Source organism: Schistocerca cancellata, chromosome 2, assembly GCF_023864275.1.
Source record: "Schistocerca cancellata isolate TAMUIC-IGC-003103 chromosome 2, iqSchCanc2.1, whole genome shotgun sequence".
NCBI classification, from domain to species: domain Eukaryota; kingdom Metazoa; phylum Arthropoda; class Insecta; order Orthoptera; family Acrididae; genus Schistocerca; species Schistocerca cancellata.
In genome coordinates this window covers 425,521,907-425,544,923 of record NC_064627.1, presented here as the reverse complement: position 1 = coordinate 425,544,923, position 23,017 = coordinate 425,521,907, and the positions used below count along the sequence as shown (strand labels likewise).

Here is a 23,017-nt window from a genome sequence, read left to right as displayed (position 1 = left end):
AATTACCCGCCAGCGTTTCTCCCGAAGAAACGTGCAGCGGAAGTGAGACATCTTGCTTTCTCCTCTCAAAATCACGAAAGCTACAATACTGTTTTCTCCATGCGGGAACTCCAACATGCCCTCTCTTCTTCTCGCTCCTCCGCCCCAGGACCGGATGGTATCCATGTCCAAATGTTGCTGCATTTATCAACCCATAGTCTGCGTTATCTCCTTCGCCTTTATAATCGAATTTGGACCGACAGTACCTTTCCCAGACGGTGGCGGGAAGCTGTTGTCGTTCCCGTTCTGAAACCTGGAAAGGACAAACATCTCCCCTCTAGCTATCGCCCCATTTCTCTCACGAGTAGTGTCTGTAAGGTTTTGGAGCGTATGGTGAATTACCGTTTAGCTTGGTGGCTGGAATCCCGTAGTCTTTTAACACCAGCCCAATGCGGATTTCGGAAGCATCGTTCTGCAGTTGACCATCTTGTTGCTCTCTCCACTTATATCATGAACAATTTTCTCCAGAAACGCCAAACGGTAGCAATATTTTTCGATCTGGAGAGAGCATACAATACCTGTTGGAGGACAGGCATCCTCCGCACACTGTTCTCTTGGGGCTTTCGAGGCCGGCTGCCCCTTTTTCTTCGCGAATTTATGGCAGAGCGCACTTTTCGGGTGCGGGTGAACACTACTCTCTCCCGTACTTTCTCCCAAGAAAACGGGGTACCCCAGGGATCCGTGCTGAGTGTTGTACTGTTTGCCATCGCCATCAATCCAATTATGGATTGTCTCCTTCCTGATGTCTCGGGCTCCCTCTTTGTGGACGATTTTGCAATCTACTACAGCTCTCAACGGACCAGCATTCTTGAACGGCGTCTTCAAGGATGTCTCGATCGCCTCCACTCGTGGAACATCGAAACCGGCTTCCGTTTCTCACCCAGTAAGACCGTTTGTGTCAATTTTTGGCGACGTAAGGAGTTTCTTCCGCCCTCCTTACATCTAGGTCCTGTCAACCTTCCGTTTTCAGATGTCGCTAAATTCTTGGGTCTTATGTTTGACAGAAAACTGTGCTGATCCTCGCACGTTTCCTATCTTTCGGCTCGCTGTCTGCGATCGCTTAACACCCTCCGTGTCCTGAATGGTACCTCCCGGGGAGCGGACCGAGTGGTCCTTCTCCGCCTCTATCGCGCCTTAGTGCGCTCGAAATTGGCTCGAAATTGGATTATGGAAGCATAGTCTACTCCTCTGCTCGGCCGTCTATTCTTCGGCGTCTCGACTCTATCCACCACCGTGGATTACGTTTAGTGTCTGGTGCTTTTTACACTAGCCCTGTGGAAAGCCTTTATGCTGAGACTGCTGAACCTCCGCTGTCCAATCGGCGAGCAGTCCTCCTGAGTCGTTATGCTAGCCATCTGTCTTCCATGCCTGCTAATCCAGCCCATGACTCTTTTTTCGACGCCTCCTTTGATGTAGGGTATGCAGGCCGCTCCTCCTCCCTACTACCCCCGGCAGTCCGCTTCCGTCAACTGCTCCATTCTCTTTCCTTCTGCTTTCCTAAAACTTTCTTGACAACTTGGGGTACAGCACCGCCTTGGCTCCGTCCCCGGATCTGCCTGCTCCGTGACCTTTGTCAATTTCCCAAGGATGGTACCCCTACACTTGTTTATCGTCGGGCATTTGCTACTCTATGTGCACAAATGACGGACGCCACATTTATTTACACCGACGGCTCGAAAACATCGTTAGGTGTAGGGAGTGCCTATATTGTTGGCGACACCCCAAATCGCTTTCGGCTTCCCGACCAGTGTTCGGTTTATACTGCGGAGCTTTACGCTGTTCTCCAGGCTGTCCATTACATCCGCCGCCATCAGCGGATACAGTACGTTATCTGCTCAGATTCTCTCAGCTCTCTCCTCAGTCTCCAAGCTCTTTACCCTGTGCACCCTCTGGTCCACCGGATTCAGGACTGTCTGCGCTTGCTCCACCTGGGGGGCGTCTCGGTGGCGTTCCTCTGGCTCCCGGGAAACGCTGGTATCTGTGGGAATGAGGCGGCCGATATAGCGGCCAAGGCTGCAGTCTCTCTTCCTCGGCCAGCTATTCAGTCGCTTCCCTTCACCGATCTACGGAGCGGTTTATGTCGTAAAGTTACTCATTTATGGCATGCGCATTGGTCAACACTTTCCCATAATAAATTGCGGGAAGTGAAAGCCCTTCCTTGCGCTTGGACCTCTTCCTCCCGAACGCGTCGTCGGGAGGAGGTAATTTTAGCTAGACTCCGGATAGGGCACTGTCTTTTTAGCCATCGACATCTTTTAAGCGGCGATCCTCCCCCACTCTGTCCCCACTGCTTTCAGCTGTGGATGGTAAGACACCTTTTAATTGAATGCCCCTATTTTAATCCGTTACGCTCCCGTCTACAGCTATCGCCTGATCTATCGTCGATTTTAGCAGATGACACGCGCTCAGCCGACCGCGTTCTCCAGTTTATTAATGACAGTGAAATGACGTCAGACATTTGAAGCTGACGTCAGTCATTTGAAGCTTTTTTTGGGGACAACCACCGCCTTTCTGTAGTGGATTTTTAAGCATTTCTTCTATTTTTAGTTTCTCCAATTTTATGACTTTGTTCCCATTGCTGCTGGTTTTCAATTTCGGTTTTTTACTGTCTTAAGTCACGGGCTGGGCGCTAATGACCATAGAAGTTTTGCGCCCTAAAACAAAACAAAAAAAAACACTAGTGTATGCTGACAGCAAAATGTGCCAAAGACTATGCAGTATTTCACAACAAGAAACTGCTTACAATGCTTCTTTCTCGTGGGCTTCGTTTCAATGAGCGTGACGTCAAAACTGTTTACATTTCCAAGAGATCGCAAGAAAAATTGCTAGTTGTGATTTGAGAAGCATTACTTTCAAAGTTACTTTCCTTTTATGCAAAATGACTGGTGCTATGTGTGAGGAATTTCTTAAATCATGCAGATTGAATTCTCATTCAAAACATAACAGTGAGGACCAGCCACTTAGAAAATTTTCTGGCCCAGAAGACCAGCCACTTATGCCATTACTTACAATATTACTGGCACATATGTGTTTGATGTACCTTAAAGAGTAACACTCACTAAAAAAGACCAGTTTCAAGATTAGTTTTTCATAGTATTTTAGTTCTTTTATAAATTGCAAACTATGCAACATCCACGGTGAAAAGAATAATTAGCCTTCAAAAAAAGTGCGAAATTAGTTTTTGAACAATTTCACACATAATGGGCTCCTCTCTCGAAAAGCTGAAGTGCTCAATGGAACATGCATTCAGCCAGGTAACCCACAAAATTTAGAATCATGCTTGTCAGAAATATACAACTGCTGCAATTTAAGCTGTGCGCTTAGGATCATGCCTAACCACACCCCCAAAAAGAAATGGTGACCAATATTATATTATGTGCTGTTGCTATACTGCATGTATATAAATTGAAACCATTAATTTTTTCTGTTCGTGTGTTCGCACTACTTAACAGTGATGATGCTATTGGCTGACTAAATCACACATCCTATGCCATGAATGTCTGCTGTCATTGGCTGGCGAGTTTTACAACTCCAGTAGAAAGTATATTGCCATTTAACATGAAAAAAATAATAAAACAAATAAAAAGCTTTCACTATGGCACAGTGTATTTTCACCTGAGAAAGTGTATTTTTAACTGGGAAATAGGGAAAATCCAGGAAGTTTTTTCTTGTGCACATATAAACCCTGAGAGGGTAACTGCGGTATGCTGTAGAAAGCTTTTGATCTGAAGCTTAAACATCACATTTCTCATTTATTTTGAGAAACTGTCAAAATCGAAATGGGAATAATAGTTCCCATCTTTCTGTACTACCCCTCCTCCTCCACACACACACACACACACACACACACACACACACACACACAGACAGAGAGAGAGAGAGAGAGAGAGAGAGAGAGAGAGAGAGAGAGAGAGAGACTCTGTAGGTACTGTAATGGCATTGTTAAGGAGGCCACACATGCAACTGCTGCATGCTTGTTATACCAGCTTGTTCTAGCATTTTCAGGCAGATACAATGACACTTCTGCATGGCTCAAGCATGCTTGTACAAGTGTCAGTTCGTACCTGAAATATGTCGAGCGCAAACGACAATGCACTCGCCTCACTGATTCAAAGGTAGCAAATGATTTTGAAGAGAGATGAAATTTTCCACATTGTGCTGACTGTTCTGATAGAAAAACTGGAGAGGGAGTTCCTCCAGCTGCATGTGGCTCATAGTATTTAAATTACAAACATGCCCACATATGGTTCTACTTTTCACGGCAAGTGCAAGCTATAGATTCATTGTGTTTGATTTTGGCACAAACGGCAGAATATTGGATGGAGCTGCTCTCCAGAATACATAATTTCTAGGAGACTTGTAAAAGTCATTGAACATTTAAGAGAGACAAAAGTCATAAACAGTGCCCAAAAATGTCATATGTATTCATAGGTGACGATGCTTTTCCTTAGCGATTTATATGCTAAAACTGTTCAGAGTGACTTGAATTCCATAGAAAAAGAAAATTACAACTACCCATTATGCAGAGGCTACATTATTTAGCATGATTTTGGGAGTTTTGACAGCACTCTCCAGGATTTCTCACAAATCTATAAATTGGGAAGTAGGCTGTAATGATAAAGTATCAGAAGCAGCGTTTGCTTTACATAATTATTTACTGATCATTGTGGGTCAAAAGTATGCTCAGTATGATTCTCTAGATTGTGAGGACCTAGACTACGGCATAATTAATTCTGGCATAACGCCAAATAATTTGCTGGAAACGTTTTCACGTCTCTTGACATGATGGCTGCGGAAATTGATTGCAGTAAATACAGCACAGAAACTGTCTCACAAGTACGTACATGCATGTCTGAAAGAACACAGTGTTGAAGATCCACAGCTGTATGAAATATTTTCAAAATGAATTCGCTGACTGTGAATTCCATGACATCAGCTATATTAGGTATACACCTTCTACCCAGTAGTGACACAAAAGGACGTAGAAAGTATGAAATGTGAAAATTAGGGTCAGTTTGGAAGTGTGAATGGATAGCCAAAAGTGGTTAAGGCAATTGCTTGCAATAAGCAGAAAATCTGAGTCAAGTCACAGTCCGGCACAGATTTGCATATGTCACTACTGGGTAGTAAATCTATACTTGATAATGCTGATGTCAAGAAATTCACGGCCAGTAAATTAATTCTGAAACTGGCTCACAAGTAACATTGCATGCACACGGTAACACAACAGCCTATTGTAATGGGAAGAGACACTTTATTCAGTCATAAAAACACCACCGCAGATACACAGGTGGTGGCTAAGATTGGGTCATATTCATGTTGACAGCTGAAATCAGCTTGACAGGAGCTTGTGGATGACCAGTTTCACACTGTGCTCCACAGATAGGGTCGTTTCTGAACTTGCACCAGACGCTAAGGTGACCACGTGACCGAGACAAACCATCCTTTGGACAGTACAATGGCTGCTCATGGCCACTTTTCGTGTCCAGTACAAAATTAAAGTTTACCCCAAAATCAATAAATATTGAACCTTGTGTGTCACAGAAAAGCTAGTAGGCTCATTCGAAGCATGAACATATAAATTGTAGAACTGCATTAGACTGTGATAATAGATTGATTGAAATTATTCACATATTTAAATGACAGGCTGAAATGTGGATTTCGCGCAGTTAAAAAAAGCTTTTCTTATTAAATAAATAGAGAAACATTAAAAGTAGCAGCAGTACTGTAAACTTGAGATATACATAGGAAATTATTTAATGAATAATTTAAACTGTTTGTTAATAGTTACTCTTATAAATCCAAAAACCGAGGAAAACCATAGAAATTTTTGTTTATAAATAAACTATAGCAGATAAAAGAAAACTGATAACAGCATTGTATTTCTGAGAATTTCTGTGCGAGTTGATGTATATGTGTCTGAGAGGTTAAAATTAAGAATTTTAGCCATTTTCATGTTCAGTAGTTAACCGACTTCAGTGGTAGTTGAATGAGATTTCCTGGGTGAACAGCGGCAAATTAGTGGAAGTCTGTGTTCAGACACCATTGGAGGCTCTCGGGCTGCGTTAATCAGCTTAAGAACAGTGGTTAGTTTGAGTGTGTGTTATTCGGAGTTCCTACTGTTGGACATAGAAGTTCTTTGACATCTGATGGTCTTATTATAATTCAGGCTGCGTGATACCAGCTGTGCTTGGAAGGTTTCAGTGTGTAGCCATTGTTGAATTCGCAGTTTGAGATATTGTGGAACTTAAGTGGTTTTTTAAAGATAGCTCGTGCAATTAACCATCAATTATTCAACCACCTGCAAGATTTTAAGAAATACAGTCAGGCTCTGAAATTAATTTATTATGAACAGTGACTTTCAGATGTTCTATGTTCTTATTGGAAATAAACTTGAATTTGTGAAACTTTACAGTCAGTCTGTGCGTGTGCGCGTGCGTGCGTGCTTTTTGCATAGCAAATCCTGCCTGGATTTATTTTGAGTACTTTTGTGGAACACGGAGTAAATTGCAAGCCAAACTTGTAAATCCAACCACTTATATGGAGGTCCATTGAAGTGCCTGTATTCTGTAATGTGTGGGTAAATCTTTTCATGCTGTATAACGTGGGGGGTCTGAGCTGATATAGAACTTCAACAGTTTATAACTTTGATTTTCTGTGAGTTGATGAGAGAGATTGTATTTTATTGTGTCATCCCCACTGCATGCACATTCCCATACAACCTTAACAGCTGCAACAAGCCTCCCTATCTTAGCAGAAATGCTCAAGCATGCACACGATTGAATGCTTGCACAAGCTTGCATAATTGAAACCCAGTTGAGTATCAAGTAGCTTGTTTAGTCTTGAGGCTTGCACAGATTTATCCTACACATTCTCAAGTATGTTTGCGTAAAACTCTGGTGCATGTGCGCTTGTAAGGCATGCAGTTACATGTGTGGCCATCTTTAGTCTTTTTGATGCTGCCATTCCTCTAGTCTTTCTGCACTTTTGGATGGTTATGGGTTTACACAGAATATATTACATAGGACATAATAATAGTCAAATGAGCTTCCATAATATGTCCAAGGTTGAGGCAGGCAGGCAGGCAGAGAGAGAGAGAGAGAGAGAGAGAGAGAGAGAGAGAGAGAGAGAGAGATAGGTGAATGTGCTTCCAGTAAAAGATGACAGTACTGAGTTTCTGTATAAGATCCTGTCTGACATACTTCCAAGAAATCTGTCCAGCCATCTTAAACCTTTGCAAGAGTAAGATCTCTCATTCATGATCATAAAACTGGAAGTTCATCTGTGTACTATGGATTATTTGTGCTATGTGGAGCAAGCTAATTAATGTAAGTGTATCCTGTTATCATTTGCAGTCCTTAACAACTGACCCACTGCCAGTGTGCTTGGTTCTGTCAATTGTCTTCCAGCATTGAGATTGTTGAAATCTGCCCAGTCAATTTCATAGTCATGTATCCACATAACCCATGTTAATGGTTTATGTCCTTTTCAATTTTGTAAGTGTTACCTTGTGCTGTTCCTTATCACACATTATTGGTGCCAGCTCATTAAATATTAGCCTTCACGCTTAAGTGACCATGGAATTTATTAGATTTGCTGCAGGACATACCTCTGTGGAACACTCAGAAAATATATGTGGATTTCAGCAAGATGTATGCTTCCGAAAGATATGCAATGGTAAGAGAAAATTATGGCTTCATGGAGATTCTCAGACTCTTGAATGACTGACACCTGTAGCTTTCTGCTGCCTTGTAGCACACAGCAAATACTACAGCAGCTGTCACTTTTGCTTCATTCTCATTGCCCTTAGTAATGTCCCATCTCCAGCCACTCCATTTCACACCAGTCAGTTAAACAATGTCTGAAATTGGAAATAGGTTTTAAATAGTATATTCATGACCATCATCACATTATTCTAGTGAAGGTCCAAGCCAAACTACAGAAATCAAAAATCTCACATCCTAGAATAAGATCTTTTAACTCAGTTCCACTGCTATTTAATTGCTCTCATTGCACATTACATTATATTCTGACATAAAATGGTTGAAAGTCTATGGTTTGGTATTATGTTTGCTATGACTGATGATTGTTTGGAAGTTGCTTCAGAAAACCACTCACAAACTGTTCACATACAGACTGACAATAGTATCTTTTAAAATATATGTGCAAATAATGTAACTAGTAAGTATATAGAAGTTGTTACGTGTATTAAGACAGAACAAAAGTTGAAACAGTTAGATTTTGTAGTACACTGTGCTATCTGTCAGACAGCAGCAAGCAATTAATAGTTTTCAATGATTACAGTGTAGATTTTCCAAAGGATTCTGGTAGGGAACACAGACTGGAAACCTTATTTGGGTCCTAAAATTTAGAATTCATTTTTTAACAGGAGTGGATAAAGACAGTGGGACCCTGTTTGATAATGTTTTCTTTGATGAACCTCAAAGCAAGAAAATAACTGTATACCAAGTAACAAATGCTCTCTGATCATGAGGCACAGTTAATTATGATAAATAAAGTAGCGCATTATAGTTTAGGTACCGTCAAAAGAGGTGATTTCAGATGGTTTTGTCATTATTTTGATTGTAACTTTCGTATATATTGTTAGATTAAATTGATTGATATGGAAGTGGTAGGGTGTAAGTGTAACAAATAAAATATACCAGAACCAGAAAGTGTATGTGTAGGTATATTTATCTGAGGCAGTTAAATAAAGTGTCCGAAGTCATCCCATGGATTGGGGTTATTTCGGACACGCGTTTCTTAAATCTCTGTGCGAAGTTACAGTATATAGAGGACGAATTCGGACAGTTACTACCCTTTTTTTTTTTAATTCTACATGCTATTTATTTGATTTTGGTGGCATTTTACACATTTGTTACGAATAAGTGATATGGAGTGATATAATGAATTTCATATATTACAGATAAGTTTTTATTTTGCAAGAATTTAAATAAACACTCTCTTTGTTCACTTCTGCATGAGCTCATTTAATATTTTCACTTAAGCAAACAGAAAGATCTTCTGACTGTCGTTTGAGGAATAAATGCATCCATTCTTCTCCTGGCAAATTATTACAAAATTTCTTCTCTTTTCGGCTAGATTTATCAAGGTAGCCTTTAATTAAATATCTAATTTCCAATTTAGTGAACGGAAATCCCCAATGTGCAGCCCTCAAGATACCTTGCTTCAACATTTCTTCTTCTTCTTCTTTATTTAGCACTGGCTGTCCTCCCATTTTTTTCGGATGTGCTTCCTGCACTTTATTTTGTAGGGTTGATTTAGGTATACCATACAAATCACATGCTTTTCTGTATGATAATTTACCACTCTGAATATCACGAACAGCTTTATCTAAAAGTTCTGGGTCATAATTACACCATACTGTAGCACCTCTCCTGCTCTTATACGTTCTTGGCATTGTCCGAAATCACCCCACACAGGACACAGTTTTACAAAAACCGTTGTTATTTTATAACCTTGCACGAGAAACTTGACAAACATACAGAAATTGTCTCAATGCTGTTGGCTACTGAGCGCGTCGACAATTATGGTTACAATAACTTCCCGCTCGGCGCAGCAATAGAAAGTTTCCATTTTACGATAATGCATGGATTTTTAACACTAAGACTGTTCATCAGTTATTCACCTAGGGAATCAACTGACACAAAATAAAAGTTATGGAAAGCGATAAATGCAATCTTGCACTTAAAATAACTGGCGCACGGATGTTAAAATAAGTAACTCTTTGTTTCTATGCAGTAACAAAGAGAAAATAAGCCATACTGTCCAAATTCGTCCCGGTGTCCAAAATAACCCCATTCGACGGTATTCCTCGGAGGAAATGAGGTAGAATAATTAGTGACTGCTGGACAAATGTTTACAAGAGATGATCTGGAACAAAATTTGTAATTAACCACCTGTTGCCTTGAAATTAAATCTATTCTGGAGGGGAGGGGTCAGAGTATAAGTGTGAGCAGGACTCGTGGACTGAGGGTTCCATACCAACTTAATTATGTGTATAGATAGTTCATACATCCCAGGAATTTTAACGATTTTTGCCTGATATTGATGTTGGCAAGATATCAAAATAGTATGTGACATAAATGGATATCTCTTGATTGCATTGACTTCCATCCTTGAATGTTTTACATTGCAAAGGGAGCATAGACCTAAATATTTGACGTAAATTTCAAGTCAATATGTCTACCAGTTCCTGAGAAAAAAGTGTCTTGACAGACATGCAGACCGACAACGGTGTGGTCCTGTAAGGGTTCCATTTTTATCGACTGAGCTACAGAACCCTAAAAAAAATCGTTATTCAAAAATAACTTTATGCTTAAGCTAATCAGAAAGAACATCAAACAACCATGTATCAAATCATGGATCAATAGAAGGATTGAAGTATCTTGTGAAAGGAAAAGGGAAATATATCTGAAACCTCCTGGCAGATTAAAACTGTGTGCTGGACTGAGACTCGAACTTGGGACCTTTGCCTTTTTCGGCAAGCACTCTACCATCTGAGCTACCCAGGCGTGACTCTCACCCCATCCTCACAGCCTTACTTCTGCCAGTACCTCATCTCCCATATTCCAAACTTCACAGAAGCTCTCCTGCGATGGTAGAGCACTTGCCCACGAAAGGCAAAAGTCCCGAGTTTGAGTCTTGGTGCGGCACACAGTTTTGAAAATTTCATTCTGGAAACATCCTCCAGGCTGTGGCAAGCCGTGTCTCCTCAATATACTTTCTTCCAGGATTGCTAATTCTGCAGCATCGCAGGAGAGCTTCTGTGAGGTTTGGAAGGTAGGAAACGAGGTACTGGCGGAAGTAAGGCTGTGAGAATGGGGCACGAGTCGTGCTTGGTGCTTGGGTACCTCAGATGGTGGAGCACTTGCCCATGAAGCAAAGGTCCTGAGTTAGTCTCAATCCAGCACACAGTTTTAATCTGCCAGGAAGTTTCATATCAGTGTACACACTGCTGCAAAGTGAAAATTTCATTCTGGAAATATACCTGTTGACAAGAACAAGTAAGATCCTGCAGTTGCACACCACAAGAGCTACTAAAAATTACTAACAAGGAGAGTGCACAAGATGGGTCTCACCAGTTTGGTTCAAACTGTCAGGTAGGTACCCCTTTCAAGTGCCTAAAATCTCCCTTCTGCATGGGCATGGAAAAGAGGAAACACAGAGGCATTTTTCGGCCGTGATGATAAAGTGGCATAGTGCAATTCTCTAGCACGATGACTGTAAATTCTCCGGATCTGGATTTATTCCAACTGCTACTGTAATTTTTTCAGCACAACATTAAGCTATTAATTATAAAATTTAAATGTATTTATCAGATCAATTTGTATACATAAAATTAATATATTCAATTAGTTATGGTTACTTAAATTTAATTTATACATTTCTAACAGTTTGTGATTTCAACTGTCCGTCAATCACAACATTCTGTTATGATGATAATCTCTCTCTCTCTCTCTCTCTCTCTCTCTCTCTCTCTCTTTCTCTTTTCCTCTCTTCTCCCACCCCCACCCCTTCTCTTTGTTCTGTCGTGTTCAGAGCACATGACACTGGTAGATGTTTCAAAACCCATATAGTCGCTCTTTACTGTCCCCACTTCCTGGTAGTTTGTAATGTGAGCTATAGTTGTGAACAGCATCTCACCACATGCCTGTGGTGTTTTTCCATAGAAACTTATTATTTTATTGGAAAATGAACAAAAAATTTCTTCCAGTGAAGTGATAAGTGAAAACATTGAAACATAACTTTTAAAGATTTTTTTTTTTTTTTAATTTCACCACTGCAAACATTATGCTTTGTCTTTCTCTCCTTTAGCTCATGCACGCTTTTATTGTATGCAGTCATTTTTTATTCGTAATAGATTAATTCTTCAAGTACAGATGTGAACAGTGATGATTATGATACTAACAAATATTCATCTTTTTCTGTGGTGTCCTTGACTGATAAGAAGAAAGTCATTGATTGTGATGCTGCTTATCCAAAATGGAAGTTCCAGCATTAAAATCATGATTCCCAGTTTCAAGAGGAAAAAAAAAATCTTGAAATTTGGAGGAAGGAAATAACAAAGTTTGAGGTGTAACGCATCATTTTAGGGATACTGATGGGTTACACTCTTAGCCTTTCTAAACAATGAAAGATGATTGTAATATTTATTAATTTCTTTTAATAATAATTGTCAGACAGCATATTCAGGGAGAAATGGTCTGTTGTTAAGTGCAACTAATATGAGGTATGTAGGTACAATTGGATAAATAGCTTAACATCTCCACGTGCTGTGGGATGCTGCTGCTTAGATGTTGGGGGATGTTGCAGTCATGGAAAAATGGAAATCACAGTAGCAATAGTGACGACATAGAAGCAAAATGAAAGAAGTTTTTTAAACTGTCATTCTGACATTCATTCTCTGATGTTTGATCTTTCAAAGGTATTCACATTGTACTATCTAATAAGGAAGTACATCTGTAATCAATCAGGCAATTGTAATAGATTGTGCTATACATATTTGATGGGAGTTATCTGTCAATGTTTAAAGAAGCTTTAATATATTGGCATTAAAAGAAGGAATTTTCTTGGTCAGTACATAGATTTGAGAAGGATTGCAGCTCCCTATCAGCCTTTAACACTAAAGGCACTGCAAAGGAAAAGAAGTCCACTAAGAACGATTGAAGCGCAGTTATTCGGAACTGATTAGAAGGTCCGAATCATAATTAATTCACAAGATAGGCAACCTCAGGAATTATATTGTGTACCACTCATTGATCAACTAAATAGCCACATACACTCCAAATTGCGTTCATCAACTCTGAAATATTGGAAAGATTTCAAAACGCACAAGGCTGTTGTGATTAAGTGATAATGAGAACTTCACAGCAACGGGCTATGACATTGCGAGGAATTGAGAAAAAAATTATGGTGGCGACAGGAATTGAAACGGAGCCAGCAAATTGATGTTTGCTACCTCATGTACTTGATCCTTGTTGCTCAAAAAATCCCTCGTGCTGTACTCAAAAATCTTAATGGAGCATTTTCTCTTTTCCTATGGCCCACTCAGGTGAGAGAACCTGGGAGGGGCACATACCATTTTGGGCAAAATCGATGAGCCCCATTGCGCACTCTCCCCTTGTCAGAAAATTAATTAGAAAATAGAGGAATATGTACAGCATGTTAGAAATCAAAATTACTATGAGAGACCTACATCTGTCTGGAATGTAGTAAAATGAGAAACAGTACAACAGGCCACAGAATAGGATAACATCACTACTGAATTAAATGGAAAAGCTATAAGTGATCAGTGAAGCAGAAATGTTAATAATCATTTCTTCAATGTGGTAGAGAATATAGGAACCAGCTGTTCGAGAAAAAAAGCAAAGAAGGGCATTGAAAAAACACTTGTACAAAACTGTCTTTTGAACATTTCACCATCTTATTTTGAAATTAAGGAAATAAGAGATTCTCTCAAAGCTCATCTTGATTTGATGGCATTTCCAACACAGTACTAAAGACTTGTTGCCATCCAATAAGTGCTGTCATAATTTTCTGAAATATGTAATACATCATTTTAACAGATGTACTGAAATAAACCATGGTTAAAAATCACTATAGGGGAAGTGGTAGGGGAGACTTCAATAACTACAGACCCATTCTGCTGTTGACTTCATTTTCCAAAATTTTTGAGAACGTGATGTGCTCTAGAACAATATCCCCACTGAGCAACAGTAATATCAGTGAATCACAGTTCAAATTTCAGAAGAGTTTGTGTACTGAAAATTCCATTTACATCTTCATTCACCAAATGTTAAAAGCATTACATAACAAAATAGCACCTGTTGGACTTTTGTGACATCCAGTGCATTTGATTGTGTTTATCACAATATTCCATTAGATACACTGAGGTTTTATGGAATTGATGGTATAATCAACCAGTGGATAATGTCATATCTGACAAAGAGAATTCAGAAAGTTGTACTCTTCCCCCACAATCTCTTGTAGAGATCTGCTTAAGGCATTAGGTATTTTGAACACTGCTTCACAGTATATTTATTCCCCCAATAAGTTTGTTGTAAATAGTACAGTACAGTGCAGTTCAAAAGGAACAATGCTGTACCTAATTACAATACCAGAAGAAAAAAATACTTTGATTACTCCACAGTAAGGTTGTCTTGAGCACAAAAAGAGGTGCAGCAATGCTGCAACCAAAATTTTGGATGACGTAGCCAATGATATCAAATGTATGACAGTCAGCAAAGTAAAATTTTGAATACAAACTGAAAAAATTCTTCTCGACAACTCTTTCTATTCTGTTGAAGAATTTCTCTTTTTGTAATCTGTACGTAAGTGACCTTGTATATGATCAGCATGGAGCCATTTTTACAAATGAATGTGTAATATGAATGTAAAATGACTTACCCCAAAGAAAAGATGCTTGGTACAAGGCTGGAATAAATTTGATGTCAGATGGCTTGAAATTGTTTTTATATAAGATTAAATTCTTTTGGACAGTAAATATGTGAAATGTTAATATTTATCTAGCTGTGAAATACCACAAGTGCATTTTAATGACTTCTATTTCCATCTGAAGGGGTGATGGAGACAAGATTATACCTGGACTGTACTCCTGTGGAGAAGCTTCCTGCTCTTCAGTTCATGGTGCCAACCGATTAGGTGCAAATTCACTTTTGGATTTGGTCGTGTTTGGCCGTGCTTGTGCGAAGACCATTGCTGCAGAGGACAAGCCAGGGGAAAAACTTCCAGAACTGAAACAGGTAATTCATGAACACAGATAGGAACAAAAATTATTGTGAGGCCAATGTTATGATTTCTTATTTTGATCAAAACTATAAATAGCTGCAATATGGTCAGTTGCATGCATTTCTGGTGGATGTTAAAGATTTAATAAGCTTGTCGAGTTCCTTTATATGGTTAGTATAGCCTCAGGATGTTTACTCCTGGACACAGAAGTAAGCATATGCTACTGTCTAAGCATTTTCAGCGTTTTATATGGTCATATTAAGAGGTATATAAGGTGTCAAGCATAAGTAAAATAACATCAACCAGTGCCGCTCCTCACTGCAGCAGTTCAAAAAATTACTTTTCTTGAAAAGGTTCAGTAGTCTAAGATGTTACACAATGTCTGTGGGCAGCAGTCAGTCAGTTACTTTGTTCAGAATATGCAACAGCGAATGAATAATGCCACTTCTGTTTAATATTAGCTGATGTTTAGGTTGAAAAACGTATATATTGGTGGTGGTGTTACTGTCATATATAGATCTTGTCCAGATTGTGTAATCTGCTTGCAGAGCTGCTTCAGAATATGTTTTATGAGTGATTCTGGCTGCATCTGCTGGGAACCCTTGGAGTGTGTATATGCTTATTGTGTCCACTTCAAACACTGAGTCCTTATTCTTGTCAAAGTCTCCCTCCAGATTCAGGGGTAACAGGAATGTTGAATGTGTGCAACGCTATAGTGATGCAATATTGGTCAATATATGAGTTGATAATGATAGTTGCTAAGTACTAGTGCTCCTCTCTGAAGCTGCTGTTCCATTTGTTGTGACATGCCTTGGGCCAGGCTGCAATGGTTAATCCTTTGAGTGAATGAAAAAATGATCAAGCCAACATAACTCTGAAATAGATGCCAGTATGTACTCCTTGGGAATAGTAATCAATAATACTGCTCAATTTATTATGTATTTGTTGTTGTTGTTCTTGTTGATGTTGTTGTTGTTGTTGTTGTTGTGGTCTTCAGCCCAGAGACTGGTTTGATCTAGCTCTCCATGCTACTTTATCCTGTGCAAGCCTCTTCATCTCCCAATACCTACTGCAACCTACATCCTTCTGAATCTGTTTAGTGTATTCATCTCTTGGTCTCCCTCTATGATTTTTACCCTCCACGCTGTCCTCCAATACTAAACTGGTGATCACTTGATGCCTCAGGATATGTCCTACCAGCCGATCCCTTCTTCTGGACAAGTTGTGCCACAAATTTCTCTTCTCCCCAATTCTATTCAATACCTCCTCATTGGTTATGTGATCTACCCATCTAATGTAATTATGTACTTATAAATCTACAATGAGTTACAGGGTGGTAAACATCTGTTATAAGAGGTTTGCTCATAAAGCTTCAGATCAAATGGCAAGAAGTTTGTGTGGTTGTTTCGAAGACCTCATGACTAGCGTAATGCAGTTAGTTCATGCATGGTTGAATATGTCTTGTAATCAGTTTGAGATAGATTTAAAATATTTTCAGAGCTAGATGTTTGAGACACTGATACAGACTGAAAGACGTCTTAATAACTAAGTACCACTTTCACTCCTTCCTCTTCCATGGCAGCCATTAATATACCTCTGACAATTCTTCTTTTCAAATAATGTTGTCCTCCTGATAAGTTTGGAACTAATTCCTTAGTTAAAGGTATGGGGTTTGTATCCATTTTATACTGTGCATTGATCATACTTTTGGAAACCTGCGTAGATGTGGGAGTGTCCATTTGATTTATCTAACATGTCCATCAAAATAGCCTATTGACCCTTGATGTTATGTACAGTGCACACAATATGGTAAACAAACAATTCAGAATAATTTTGATGTAGAATGTCCAAATTTTGTTGTGTAGAATAGTTTCTGGTAGCACACTTCTTCCATTGCACATAGACAACCTAAAAACTTTGAATGCTATTATTCTGAATACATTCTATAATATTTGTTCCACTTATATACTGGACATTCCTTTAAAGTGGAGGTAAAGTATGCCATAAGACATCGGGGATGTGCATTGTGGCCTTAGACACAAGTGGTATAATGTGGTGTAAGTCTTTAAATAGATGTGGATTACTGCCGCTTTGCTATTTACTTGAACCTTAATTCTGTAGCTTTGGACATATAATGTGATAAAACATGTGTACATCATATGGTTTCTGGATAGAATGCATGCCCTGATATATTGACTACCATTGATCTTCGCACATTTATGTGATTGCTGTTCTTTTAATATAGAAATTACCAGTCATCTTTTGTTTGAGTTAAAGCATTTTCTGCAGAATTCTTTTCTTAATTTTAAAATCTTCTGAGGCAAATACAGCATTAGGTTATATTGATAGGGGTTTTTAATTTGAACTAGTCATTTGATCATGTGTTGTAAGTGGCTTCTTGTGTTACTGCCTGTAAGCCATCGATCTACATTTGTGTATTAATTCTTCTAATCATGGTATCTGTGTACAATATACCACACTCTGGTTGACTTGCAAATCAGCTACTCAGTGCCTGTAGGAATTTTTTCCTCATATGGTTTGAAACATCAACATAGACCCATTGCTCCAAACTTTGAGAAACCTTTGTCCTTTAGTCTAATGATTTACTGTCTTCAAGAAAACATTTTTTGCAATTGGTAACATACTTGTGAAAATGATTAAGTGGCTGTCAGTTACTCAACACTTCTGGAAATTTTGGTTGAATCTTTTACATTACATTGCCCATTCATCTTGCTGACTTAAAATCCGGGGGAGCCTGCCAGACATATGGTGTTAAGCTCCCACTGTTTGAAGAGCTCATTACGCTCCTGATGCTGTTATTATATCTTCATTTACAGAAATTATTAATTTTGCTTGTGTATGTATCAAGTTTTGCAGAACCATGCAGTTCACAGCTACTTGGCTATGTAACGAGTCAGTACATGGTTTACAGAATGATGATTAGAAAATGTATAAACAAAAGAATTAATGAAAAATAAAAAGATAGTGGTGGCATCAGTGAGGAGACCTGCTGTGCCATAATAATGTGACGATTTAATCCATTCAATCTTGAACTGAGTGTCATGGAAATCAGTTAGCCCTTCATTGTTAAATACTTGTATAACAGGCTATGAGTTCAAGGAAGTTCATTTTACAATATTGTAAAAATATCTTGTCATGGTGATTTTAAACTGTAATTATCGTTGAACAAACATAAAATTACAATTATCTAAACAATACTCTGGATCTAAAGATGCCCATTGAAACCCACTCACACCTTCAAACCAAGAAAGTAACTTAAGTTCATGGGCAGCATAAACGGGGTGCACAAGATGTGATGTCCCTGTATGAGGAAAATGGTGGCAGAATACACTGTGGTGGTGTAGGTCAGAATGGTCTGTGTAAAGGGAGCAACACCTGTTCAGTGCATGGTCAGTGAAAAGAGTGACAATGACTTATAGAAATATTGATCTGGTTTAGGACATTGCGCACAGATGTCTGGTGTCTGGTAGTGACAGGGACGTAGAGCTCCACCACTAATAGAGTGAATCTTCATCATCATGTTGATGGCAACAACTTTTGGCGGGTTGAGAGCTGACAGATTGCTGTGCTGACGTCTCACTTGATTAAAGGATATATTGGACATGTAACACAGATTATGAAGAAACCTGAGAGATATCTCAGGACAAACATGAGGCGAAATGCATCGCAAGCCTCAGTCGGTGAGAGGGGCACTGCTGTGCTAACCACGTCATAGTGACATCATTGGCAAGGCCTGTAACATAACTATCACATACTGATCGGTTGTAACTGCCGTTTATAATAGATGCTGAATGCACTGAATGAGAGGGATACCAGAAAATAGCTATTACCTCCAAATCTCCTCTAAGTATATCCTTCAAGCACCTCAAACCACGTGGCGGAAAGGTCAAGAATTACCTCTGTGCTAACATTGCTCAGTGATGCATTGTAGCAAACATATCCACCTCTGATAACTCAAAGTAATGTCTGATGTTGGTTCATTTTGTATACAGGAAGAGAATAAGCTTACCCTGGGTGCAATTCCTTGGTGTGATAGGTATAAGAAAGAACATTGATATGTTTACTTTCTGTGTGAAAGGGAGGATGTAATTCAGCAAATCTGTCTGTAATTGCTTTACTACTTATGTAAAATCACTGGTGGTGGTACAGCCATATGCAAAAACGTTTCTTGAGTTGTTCTCATCTCAGTTAGATATGAAGGAAGATGTAATTGGTCACAATCATCATTCAGGAATCATTCTGATATTTTGATGAAGTGACTTATGGAAGCCACCGAAATTCTGAGGGCAAGATGGTGGGGATTTAAACACAAGTCTCAATACTTGAATTTTATTATTCTTTTTTGTAAGTGTGGCTACCATAATATGTAGATAATACATACCAAACATTGTTTTCATGTCTTTTACAAGTGAGAGCAATAAAGTACATTTGATAACACAGTGACAGGTCACTGTAACTGCTTAGCCATTAATGTAAAACACAGTCATAACGATCCATTACAGAAAAATTGTAAAACACAGTCATAACGATCCATTACAGAAAAATTGTAAAACACAGTCATAACAATTCATTACAGTAAAATTGTAAAAATTCATTGTCTTCAATGGCAGCATATACCAAAGAAAGTGCACAGAATTAATTTCCCTGTACTGTGTGCTTTCACTTTTATTGAACTAGCACTGTTGGGTAAGATACAGATGCTAAACAGCAGCTTTATCTTGGAGTCAATTTTCTCCATCCACATTTCATTTTCATTTATGATATGGCATGGCATATCAGTGCTGAAATTAATCATCTGAAGCATATGTTGACGCAATTCAAAATGGTGAGCCTTTTTTCACTAGGTGTGGTGTCCTTTGACAGTAAAATTGACTGAAGTAAATATTGTCGTATTGGATATAAGATATGATTGACAGTCTAATCACAAAAATATCCTGAATGTGCTGTAAAATCATTTACTCAGAGCACTCATCCACACTTGACCCTCTTTGAAGTTGTAATTGTTTGGAAATGTTCCCGATTAATACTTGCAACTGACAGTGACCTTGTGAAGCGCAACAGTGGAGACCCTTCCAGAAACTTTCAGTGTGCTGTTTATACTAACACAAAGACAGACAGAACACTCTGACATTACAGCAACATTTGAGAGACAACAACACACAATAGCTGGCCTTAATAGTATTTTGCACACTTTTATACTTACCATTACCTTGAGCACACAAATAACGACACACACTGAATGAAATTCGGACACGACTGGAGGTTGAATCAAATAGCTGTAGTACTTAAGATGTATGTGAAGAAATTCATTTGTAAAAGTCTGGAAGCAGAAATATTGTCACATTTTCAGTAGTATGTTGCAGTTCTACTCAGTAAGCTATGCTGGTGTATATGAGGGCTAAATAACAATAATTTAGAAGGACTTGAGAGAGAACTCCTCTTGTCACGACTGCAGTAGCTGTCCTTTGATCTTTGTGTGCCCTCGTCCTCACCACAGGTGGGCCTCTCTCAACCTGGGGCGAGTGACCTGCCATTACTTTTTAACCATCCACAATGTACCTCCTTTTTATATGTGCCTATTGGCAGTACTAAGTCTTACGAATGTTAAGTAGCAATTCTGTCTCATAATTTAAAGTTTGTAGCATGTACCTTTCGTCACTCTTCTTCTTATGATTACTTTCAGTGTTGCTACATCTATCAATTCTGGTATACCCTCATCCCAGAAATTTGTTGTCTGTGACTATAACAATTATCCAGAATTATTTATGGAAACCGGAATGTAAATATCATCATCATTGTCACTGTGGGAAGAATGTCCCCAGAAATTTGTACATTTACTCTGTCCGACTTAGTCCAGAGCCACTTTTGATGGTTGCCTACATTGGGTTTTCCATAGTTGGCTCTCTACATTCTGTTCTTTGCAGCTTGTATCAGAGCATTTATATTGATGACTTGGTGCTAAAACAAAATTCGATGACTTCTAGCAAGTGGTGATGTATTTGTTTTAGCACTTTGTGACCACAATCAGTGTCTTGAAACACACTCTAACCTGACACCTCCTGTCCACTAGGGAAAGAAAAATTTTACTATTGCAAAAGATTAAAGTTCATTCATTTAAACTGCTTCTGACAGACAGTTGAGGAGTTTCATATTTGATGAGTACAACGGTTCATTAGCTTTTCATATTGGAGAATTTCAGCTGAAGTAAATTTTCAATCAAGTGCTGGGGCTAAATAGACTTAAGTTCAGTTTAACTGATTTTCTTATTGTATGTACTACAAATGAGGGTGTGTATAGTTTGGCACATATGCCTTCCACTGTCTACAGGAACTCTTAAATGTAAGCAAGATTTTTAAATGAGTATTTCATAGTAACTAACTGAAATGCTCTCTTTCAGGATGCTGGTGAGGCATCTGTTGCAAATCTTGATCGTTTGCGCCACATGGATGGTGGAACTAGGACAGCAACCCTCAGGTTACAGATGCAGAAGACTATGCAGACACATGCTGCTGTCTTCCGTACTGCTGAGACATTACAAGAAGGCTGCCAGAAGATGGCAGAGTTGTATAAGCAGATGGATGATCTTAAGGTTTGTGTCAATCCTAGAGTAGCTTAATATTTTGTGTTTTCAGAATCTGTTTGTGATAAGGGAGTTGTTAAACTGGTTTCTTTTACATGCAGTCACGCATTCATCTGTTATTGACTATATTTATAGATCATATGCTAACATTATAAGGGCTGCAGACAAAACAAGAATGAAATGGCGCAAGATTAATGTTGCAGTTGCAGTTTCTTCTTAATTGGCCTCAGTGGAATGTATTAATTAAAATTCTGTCCCATGGTCAACCATCTCCCTCTTTCTCTCCTACTACTTTTGTTATTATTCAGTCTTATAATTTCTTGAACCAAGTTATATAACTTATGTTTGAATGTGTTAAAAAAGTCAACAGACTCAAATTTGCCTGCCTTTATTTGCAAGAAATCAGTGTTTGCCGACATGTGTAGCTGTCATTATATGTATTAAATCAATGTTTGCTGTCATGATGACACTGACTTGAAAGTGCTTCAACAACACTTAAACAAGGAGATTTTTTTCTGCATTATTGTGCACCTTGTGACAAAGAGGCAATGATGTTCATGGAGCAAATTATTCCTTTTGACCGTCTAAAAAATTTCACACCAAAAGCAATGTGATAGTTGCCATTTGTCATTCAGAAATCATTATATTACTAACAAATGACAAACATTTCCCTTTTTCAAAATTTGCCTCACTCTGATATCCGTATCATCTACACATTGGCTTTTACCTAGAGGTACATTTACATTGGCCATTTTACAGCAATGTGTGGCTGTGATAGTATTGCCATCAATATCAATGCAATATGGCTTCAATAAACGCTGATATTTCTCAATGGCCTGACAGTGTTGCTGATGGAGTATGCGGTTACAGATAATTGGTGTTTTCCATCAGGAATGAGAGAATATTTCATATGGCTGGCCATGTTTGCTTCTGCTTCCCTCTCACTCACCCCCTTGCATCCTCTTTCTCTCACTGAAGGTCTGTGGTGTCACGTCACATGTGAGTGGTGAAACAATAGTTTGCTTCAGTATGAAAGTTGACACTCATACATACAGGCACTCAGGCTGTGGGAATATGAAAGTGGACAAACAAGAGAACCATGAACTTCATAATGGTGATACATCTATAAGCAGAGCCTTGGAATGTAAAAAATAGAGATCTCACTCCGAAAAGGACATTTTCTCATCTACCATCATATTTTCATCAAAGTTCTGTATGAAACACCAACATCCAAAAATTGAGGAGCAATCACCATTCTGGTTGAAACTGGTGTGCAGTCTTTTCTGTTAGTATTGTTCTTACCAATCTGAGGCCAGATAATTTTAAAATACAGTCCAAATCGTTATTTGACACAGTAGGGACACTCTGGAAAAGATAAACATATAGCATTAGTTCACAAACCAAAGTTTCAGAAGCAGTTCACTTGCTTAAGAGAGAACGTTTCCGCACAACTTGGTTTCTCATTTTCTTGCTAACTTTTTCACTTGTGAGATACAAAAGCAGCAAAGCCACACTCACTTTCATCTATTTTCGGGACCAGTGCAGCCCATGTAAACACTTCTGGAAACATTGATGTTGCCAGCAATACGTTTCCAGCCCAGAAAC

The 23,017-nt window shown here is 38.9% G+C and overlaps 1 protein-coding gene across 1 annotated transcript in view; it reads left to right on the top strand.

The window, feature by feature from the left end:
• LOC126161889 (succinate dehydrogenase [ubiquinone] flavoprotein subunit, mitochondrial) overlaps positions 1-23,017 on the top strand; it is a 94,896-nt gene that overhangs the window by 59,573 nt on the left and 12,306 nt on the right. Inside the window, exons 9-10 of the mRNA XM_049918029.1 lie at positions 14,642-14,825; positions 21,230-21,421. Coding sequence (XP_049773986.1) covers positions 14,642-14,825; positions 21,230-21,421 — 376 coding nt within the window. The remainder of the gene's footprint in view (positions 1-14,641; positions 14,826-21,229; positions 21,422-23,017) is intronic.